General features: G+C 41.9%; 1 protein-coding gene across 2 annotated transcripts; it reads left to right on the top strand.

The window, feature by feature from the left end:
- Positions 1-25: 25 nt before the first annotated feature.
- GCNA (germ cell nuclear acidic peptidase) lies at positions 26-8,669 on the top strand. Of its 2 annotated transcripts, none has more exons than XM_058814241.1 (10): positions 26-228; positions 1,513-1,556; positions 2,003-2,054; positions 2,435-2,508; positions 2,656-3,093; positions 3,426-3,597; positions 4,656-4,800; positions 5,659-5,797; positions 6,672-6,876; positions 7,779-8,669. In XM_058814241.1, the coding sequence occupies exons 1-10, from the start codon at positions 44-46 to the stop codon at positions 8,029-8,031; spliced, it is 1,707 nt and encodes a 568-aa protein (XP_058670224.1). In that variant the 5' UTR covers positions 26-43; the 3' UTR covers positions 8,032-8,669. The 2 variants fall into 2 exon arrangements, with proteins under 2 accessions (XP_058670224.1, XP_058670225.1); XM_058814242.1 differs by having other exon boundaries at positions 52-228; positions 1,510-1,556.
- Positions 8,670-8,681: the final 12 nt, after the last annotated feature.

The raw sequence follows: 8,681 nt of genomic DNA, 5'->3' as shown, positions 1-8,681 counted from the left end.
CGCATGCGCGGTGCCCCGGAAGAGCGCGGGCCGTTCGAGCGCCATGGCGGGAGCGGCGGCGGGGCCCGAGCCCGAGCCCGATCCGGCCCCGGGGCCCCGGCACCGAGAATGGCGGGACCGTGCGGGCAGCGGGGCCGGGGCACGGCGGGCAGCGAGCGGGGCAGCGGCCGCGGACGGCAGGAGCCCCGAGAGAGGCGCTGCGGGCAGCCAGGGCTGGCGGAGCGGCAGGTGAGGGGCACTGGGGGAGACAGCGCCTCAGCCCGTGTGTCCTGACGTGTTTTTATTAAATCATTAACATAGAATTCTTAAGTATATAACTATTTAAACTATATACATATACATACACATATATACATCTCTAAGTACATATGATTTGCAGAAACAAACAAAAACTCTACAACTTTTGTGAAAGTTGTAAAGTTGGTATGTTTATTACAGCGCTGGACGCATGTGGGAATCGTTCTTTTAAAATGACGTGTACTTCTGGGAACTTCAGATCTTTTTTTATGTCTTTCTTAAATACATAGGCATGCAATTTTACAATAGGTTTATACATATTTATTCTACTGATTTTGCGTGATACTTGCTACTAATTCTTGTTTATCTTAGAAAGAACTCTTGGGTCAGGTTGCTGTGCTCTGTCAGCTCTTTTCTAATCTGTTGTCTTTTGGCTGAAGCAGTTTTTCTAAGCACAGGCCCTTCATGAGAATAGGCAGGCAGGCAGACTACACAGCAAGCTACAGACCTAGCTTAAAGATGTACATTTCACTTAAATCAAAATGGATTTCTACTTTGGAAAATTTCTACTCTGCTTCACATATATATACATATATGTAGGTGCATATATATATACATATTATGCATGCATTTATATATAAATACACCATACTACATTGCATGTAGTATGTATTATATATATAGATAGATTTATAATTCTAGATTACACCCTCGTTTGTTTCATGATGATTGGTAGGTATTAGTGTGTTTCAGAATTGCAATCTTTAAGGTTTAAGTAATGTCCATCTTAAAAAAGGTGTCTTCCTGTTTTTTTAAGCAGCTGCATCACGTATTTTTGAAGTTGTTCATGTTCTCCTAAAATGAAATAAATGACTTGGTAAGGATGTTGTGGGCAGCCTCTACATTTGCATGGCCATAGCAGTCCAGGTGGTAATGCCTCCATTCTGCCTCTTGAAATATCAGTATGACAGCTGCTGCATTTTGCTAAATATTCATGGCAGCTCTATTAAAGTGCACTTTATGCAAAAGGAGCTTCTTACTCATCAGTGCCTGGGCTGGGGTTTCAGGCTTACTATAACATGTGCTCTGACAGCTCATAGACCACGTGTAAGACAAGAAATGAGCTTTCTATAAAGAGTTAAAGTAATTCAGCCTATTTGGGACTTTTAGTGTTTTTCCCAATGTATATTTGGTTCTGTGTTCACGGGTGTTTCACACCAGTGGAGATGCAGATCCTGCTGTGACCTAAAGTTCTGCATTTCATTTTTGCAGCAGTGCCCTGTACTTGTCTTCCAGCAGCGATGACGAATTTGAAATGTGTAAGTAATGACACCTTGGTTTGTGATATGAAGGAGTATGAAAAGGACACGTTTCTGTGTGATTACAGTGAAGCATTTTTACATGTTACTTTCTTTTCATTGCTTGTACTGCACAGTAATTCTCTCCTTGCAGTGCAGTTTTGGTGTCAGTGCCACAGGGAGTGTTCTTAAATTGCCTCAGGTTTCACTCTTCTTGCCTTGCATTATGTTTTTCTTATTGCCTCAGTTTTGTCTGTTCCCTGTCACTCACTTGCTTCCTTTTTAGTCTCCAGAGACTAGAAAGCTGCTGCCAGCTTTGAGGAATTGAGAGTTGAAATTATGTGTAAATATAATTATGTTTGTTTTTTGAAAATACTTTAGACCAAATTTTTACTAGTTGCAAACTTTTAAAAATGCATGACAAGAGACACAAAACCTTGTTCTTAATTTATCTTTTTTTATTTCAGTTTTAGCTAGACTGAAAACTCCCAAATCTGTTCCTAAAAAGGCAGATACAAGGTGGGTGCTGTCATTAATGAATTTTGTGTTCATATCTTAGTGTTCTGTGTAATATTTGCATTTTACATATTTAATCAGAATAGAGGAAAACAATTTAAAGTTGTATTGATTCATAGGCCAATCTTGGTGAGAGTGCAGGCAGACCTGTTAACATCTTCAGTCATGTTCAGGGCAAATGTAAAAAGGGATATTTGGAGGTTCACATGTTCTTCCCATTCCTATTCATGGATGCAGTTGGTGACATTTGCTGTGAGCAGCTGATAATGTTATATTGGGTGGCTTTTTTTGGATTGCTGTTTTAGTAATGCACACTTACTGCTCTATTTTTCTGCTTACTCCTACCTTTATTCCACACAATTTGCCTTTTTTTCTCTTTACAGTTTGAAAGACTTCATTGATGACTCGGATGATTTCTTCTTGGACATGAAGGTGAAAAAGAGTACAACCAAGAGTGGTAAGCAATCATCTCTAATAAAAAAATTTATAAGATGCTTTACTGTTGTGTTTTCCTATCTTTCAAGGGATTTATTCTGTGTTAAGACAAAGGCAAATCTCCTAAATGCAGTCCCCAGAACTTCAAGCTCTTTCTTTTGAATTGCAGCACGGAAAGATCTTCAGACCCCGAAAAAGCTGATGACTCCTGGAAAGAGAAACACTTGCTGCCAAGAATTGCAGTATCCAGACACTTCAAGTGACACTGAAGATTCTGTCTTTGTAGACAGCCCGTGGCATAACCACCAAAAAGAGGGAGTGAAAGACTTGAGGGAGAGTCAGAAGTGCATAAACCTTTCACCTCCACAAAATCGGAACCAGTCACTTTTCAAAGGCAGTCCAGATTTGCTTGTTAGAAGGAAAGAAAGAAGCTGTGAAAATACAGAGAATAAATTGCCAACTGTGGCCCTGGGACGTGGTGCAGGGGTGGACTCAGACAGCTCAGATGAGAGTTTTGGATCTTTGATGGAACGGATAAAGAAGCGAAGTCTGCCCCGCAAACCAGTCCTGAGCACAAGTAAATCTGTGTTTCAGCCAAGCTCAACAGGTGAGCAGTCCTGAGCTAACTGCAGTGGGAATTGCCTGGTTCTTTCCATTTGTGGGGCATCAACCTCTGAGGTGCAGCCCAGCACCTTGAAAAGGATTTTGGTGCAATCAAAAAATACCCCTCTGAGCATTCAGAAAAGTCATCTTGTGCTATCAAAATGTAAAATCAAGATGTAAAACTATTGCTTGTTTTTATCATTGTCGGCACTATTCATTTTTCAAATTATTCTGAAAGCAAAGCTGGTGGATCCTTTTGGTGGTTTCTAATGATTCTTTGATTTTTTTTTTTTTAATGTATGCTGTGTAATCCTGTGACTCTTCCTGTTGAACTAGAAAACATCAAGCCACCCTGCAAAGATGCACAGCCTGTGAAAGGGGAGGGAGTCAAGACACCAAAGCCAAAATCCATTTCACTTCAAGGAACACCTTCCATGATAACAACTCCTGCAAGAATTCCTGGGAATGGATCAGTCAGTTGCTCACAATCAGCAAAGACAGAGAAAAGGTGAGTGTTTCTCCATTGCTCCTGTGTTCTAGGACAATTGCAGATGGACAAAGAGATGCTAAGCATTTTGCATGGGATGATGTGATTCCTCTGCTACCTAGAAACTTCTACTAATTCAGCATTTGTTAATGGTTGAATAGCTGGAAAACAGTTTTCAGTCTCCAGTGTGAAAGGGAGAATATAAACTGATCTCTGCCTAGGGGAATTGATGACAAATAAATCTGACAAATGCCAAATCTTCTTTTTAAATGTTATCTCTCTTGCTATTCCTTGTCTTGTACAGCATGTGGTGGCTCTACAGATTGTATATATCCAGCTGCTTACCTCTGAAAAGATACCAAAACTCATTATATTAGTAATTAATACCTTTTAAACAAGAGTGTATTGATTTTTTTTATCTGTACCCTTATAACTTGGAGAACTTGTGTTTCTTTGTCTATATGTACGTACAGCTTCGACTTCTCAAAAGAATGCATTTTTCATTTCTAATAGCTGCCCTTATGATGCCTCTTGGCCATGTGCTGTTTCCTTGAATCATTTTATAGTGGTGTGTTCAATACCAAACCTTTAAATGATATCTTTAAAGGTGAGACTTTAAAAGGTCAGAATGCTGCAGCATTGGAGTTAGTAATCCAGGTGGAATATCTACTTCTGAAATACTTCCTGAGCATTCTTGGACTATCTGTGTGTTTTCTGAAAACACACCTTTGTTGTTATGATCACATTAGAGCTGTTAATATATTCATTAAATTTTGGTATAGTTGTGGCTTGCTGTGTCACAAAATCTATTTTCCTACTTAGGAGTCTTCGTAATCTAATTTTTGTGAATTAATGAAGTAACTGCAGGACTGTTGCAACAGCTCTGCCCCTTCATGCCTTCAGAGGGTAAGAGGACAGCCATGGCCTCATGAGGGCAAGCTGGTGGAAAGAGTCAGGAGAGGTTGATGCCACTTGAAGCCTCCCTGAGATCTTAATTGGATTTCAAGTAGCCATTATTTTTCCCTGTGTTTTTCCATATGTCTGTACTTCAGCAAACTGCTTAATGGCTTTTCTTGCAGGCTCAGGGTATGTTCAGTGCCTGGTTGTTTCTTGCAAGATCTTTCAAATCCAGCCTCCCAGTATGTGAAGTATTTCAAGAAAAATAAAGAGGAGCTGGCCCAGAAGCTCTACAGACTGTTTAATAGTACTATCTTTGAGCAGAAGGTTGGTTTCAAAACAAGAACTACCATTCTAAAATGCTGGTTACTATGTTGCTCCTCGCTTTTTGATGTGATTGCTCTTTATCCTCTTCATGTTGTAGAAGTTAAGCTTTATGGCAGTGGGTTATGTTTGAATTAGTCCAGGTAATTTCTTCAGAAGGGGTTTGTCACCACTGTGATGCAGCAGTTTTCAGCTTGGCTTTGCTTTCCCAGCTGTAATGGAAATGCTGCACATAATCTGTGTTCCTTCCTATTGGATGTTCGTGTCTGCCTTTCTGGAGCAGATTAAAAAGGTGATATTTCAAATAACAGTTTAGGGTGAGCATAAAACTACAAGTTGTGTTTCAGATTTAAGGCTCAGTTTCAGAGAACTGTCCTGACCTGGGATCATCATCTGGGATATTGGGGACCCTCCTCTGGTGAGAAATATCCTTGAAAGAAGGGCATTGCCCTCAGTAATTCCAATGGAATTTCCCCCAGCAAGGAAAGTGGTTTTTATGCAGATGAGAAAATGTTGAGCTGACAGGCAGAGGTCATGGTTTCACATAAAACTGAGCTGAACAGACTCATTATTCCTGAAGCAGAATACTTACTTACTGCCCAGTGCTTCAGCCCTGTACCTGGAGGTACTTGGAAGTAGAATAGAAGAACTAAGTACTCCTGTCTCACCCTGCATTGTGAAATCCCCATTGTTGGGGATTTCTGATGATGGGAATGAGGCCATGGAGGGGAGTTGGCATCTTGAGTGTTAAGGGCACCAACAGAGACATCCTGGAATAGCTTTGCACTAAATACAAGGGGAACCCTGAGGGCTAGAAGGTAAGAGGAGAGGACAGTCTACATGCACTGTTTTGTTTTTCAGTTACCAGAGGACATGGAAATAATCTGGAATAAGAAAATGAGGAAGACAGCGGGGTACTGTGTAACGGGGCAGAGGGGGGGCCCTGAAGGGAAGCGTTACGCTCGCATTGAACTCTCTGAGAAGGTCTGTGATTCTGCAGGTAGGTCAAGAAAGGGTCTGTTGATTCTTCTTTGAGGAAGCAAGTTTTAGAGATAAAAACAAAAATCTGACCAAGAGATCTGGTGCTGGAGCCTGCTTCAAAATTTTATATTATGTTGTACAAATTAATAAATACATGTATGGATTTATCCACATTCCACAGCCCTTCTGAGAGCCTGGGCAAATACACAAAATGTGAGAACAGAGATGTAGTCACAGTAACTGCACTGTTGTTTATATATTTAATTATTTGAAGACCTACAGGTTAGGTGTTGGACTCTAATTCTGTGTTATAATGGCAGTCTAAAATCTGACTTCTTCCATCACACCAAGACACCTTGTTGGTAGTGTTTAAAGCTGGAATAAAGACAGGGCAGTGCCAAATTAAGTTCTGTTATGTGGTGCTGTGATTGTTATTTCTCCCTCATCCCCTCCCAATATGGGAAAATGAAGCATAAAATGGTTTGGATTGAAAGGGATCTTAAAAACTATCTTGTACTAATTCCCTGCTGTGGGCAGGGACACCTTCCACTAGAACTAGGTTTCTTCAAGCCCTGCCCAACCTAGCCTTAAACACTTGCAGGAGTGGTGCAGCTTTACCAACCAAACAAAAAACCCCAAACAGATGAGGTGTGTGGGGGAGTAACTAGGATACAGAATTGGGGCTGATCAAAAACTGGAAATGCACAAAGTAAAACCTTGGTTTGGAGCATTTTATCTTATCAAGACATCGGTAATTTTAACCTTCAAAATAATACTTGCATCTTGATTCAGAGTGAGTGTCAGAGGCCTGAAGCAGTGACCACAGGTGAGTTTGTTCTTCCCCACACACGTTTGTTTGTTTTTGATGTTTGTTTTTGTTTGCTTTCCCCGAGATCGCCTGCGAGACACGCTGATCCACGAGGTTTGCCACGCAGCCACCTGGCTCATCAGCGGCGTGCGGGACGGGCACGGGCGCTTCTGGAGGTTCTATGCCAACAAAGCAGCTGTCATTCATCCAGAGCTGCCAGTGGTGACACGCTGCCACAGCTATGAGATCAATTACAAATTCACCTACGAGTGTGGTCGCTGCAAAGCTACGTGAGTAATGTTTTCATCTTGCACGTGACTGCAGATTAACTTTCTAACTTGGCACTCTCCTGTGTCTAGAAATCAGGGTTCTCTGAAATAGTAAAGCAGTTTGGATATTCTGGTGTTTTCCAGAGCCTACAGAACCTCAGTATGTGATTCCACATTTGTTTCCAGATAGTTTCAGTTCTAGTTTAGAGGTCAGGACAGCCAGAAACATCATCTGAGGACCACTGGTGATGAGGGAGGGTCTTTGGGAAGCAGTAAGAGATATGTACCTAAGCTTTGAAGGAACAAATCCCCATAAAAACTGGGCACAGAATATTTGAGTGATTAGATACTAGATAAAACTACCAGAGGAAGCTTCCAGCTTAAAGTCTTGATGACTTTAAATTATATCTGCACCCTCACAGATGTGAGTAGCACTGTGATGGGAAGGATTGACACTGGGACACAACCTGTAATGACACCATTTATGGGGTTTTTTTTACCTCAGGATTGTATGTGTGACTGCCAGAAGTACTGGGAGGAAACACCTCACATACCCCAAAGTGTTTATTAGGATTATGCAATGAAGTGGTTGTTTAGATGCTACAGAACATTGAGAATATTTTTTTTAATGATTTCTTTGAGGAGAAACTCCAAGAGGCAGTTGATACATGCATGGGTTGTGGAGGTAGTTGGAAATGTTGTAGCACTTCATACTGGTAGGCTGAGAGAAGAGATAGAGGAAGGAACCAAGCTGAAAGAGCAGTGGAAAAAATACGAGGGTAGAGAAGTGTAACACAGATTTGATTGTACCACTGTCTAATGCATTGTTCCCTGTTCCAAAATGCTGCCTTAGGCCTGAGCAGCAGAGCAAGGGCCCTCTCCCACAGCCCAGTGGAATGCAGGTTCTGGTTGTTGCCTTTCAGGATCGGGCGGCACTCGCGGTCCCTGGACACGGCGCGGTTCGTCTGCGCCTTCTGCGGGGGGCAGCTGGCCCTGAGGCAGCCCCCGGGCAGGGGGGGCACCCCTGCCAGGACACAGCTCACACCCTTTGCCAAGTATGTCAAGGAAAACTATGCCCTTGCTAAGAGAGAGCAGCATGGGCTGAGTCATGCAGAGGTCATGAAGAAGCTCAGTGCTGATTTTGCTGTGAAAACCAAGCTGGAAGATTCCTTCTGATATCTCAATATACCTCCTTTCTTGGTGCTACTTACATTTTGTATAGAGAGTAGTGAAATTTCTGAGCAGCACTTACACATAGCATGTCTTCAGTGACTCCAGTGAGTAAGGGATTTACTGTTTAATCTGGGCAGCTGATATGCTGTAGACTCTGTGTGTGTGCTGAAGAACTGCTCCCTGTGCATCTGGCTGCAATTGCTAGAGGCAAGAAAGTCCAGGCCCACCGGCCTAAGTCCTCTGATTCTGAATGACTCCAAGGCAGGAAAAGGGGCATACCTGAGTTGGGCTTCAACATGGTTCAGATATTCTCCCATGTAGACTTTCCTGAGAGATGCTTGGCTGTTTTTGTTAAAATTAAGTGGTAGGTAGATGGTGCCTTAAATCCATTAACAGAATATGTGAATTTCTCCAAAGCCCTTTAACTCTCAGTAAGTAGTATACCTCTATCCTTGAGATTTCACAGGAACTAAAATAGATGCAGAAGGTCAGGTTGGGGAAAGTAGATTCAAACTTTCCCCAAGGATGAGTAGGTCTTGTCGTGGCTTAAGTCTCATATAAAATGCAGCAATGTGTGTTACAGTGTTTGTCCCTTCTGTAAGCAAATTGCTCAGGGGCTTAATAATTCTGATAATCAATAAATGCCAGTTTAA

This window comes from Ammospiza caudacuta, chromosome 14 (genome assembly GCF_027887145.1).
Source record: "Ammospiza caudacuta isolate bAmmCau1 chromosome 14, bAmmCau1.pri, whole genome shotgun sequence".
Lineage (NCBI taxonomy): Eukaryota > Metazoa > Chordata > Aves > Passeriformes > Passerellidae > Ammospiza > Ammospiza caudacuta.
Note: the sequence above shows the minus strand (reverse complement) of the source record. Positions and strands in the feature narration are given on the sequence as shown.

Bases quoted from the DNA above. Each gene is read 5' to 3' on its own strand.
- GCNA (XM_058814241.1), top strand. From the start codon at position 44: ATGGCGGGAGCGGCGGCGGGGCCCGAGCCCGAGCCCGATCCGGCCCCG. The intron at 2,509-2,655 runs GTAAGCAATCAT...TTTGAATTGCAG, and splicing joins AAAGAGTACAACCAAGAGTG to CACGGAAAGATCTTCAGACC. The intron at 4,801-5,658 runs GTTGGTTTCAAA...TTTGTTTTTCAG, and splicing joins GTACTATCTTTGAGCAGAAG to TTACCAGAGGACATGGAAAT.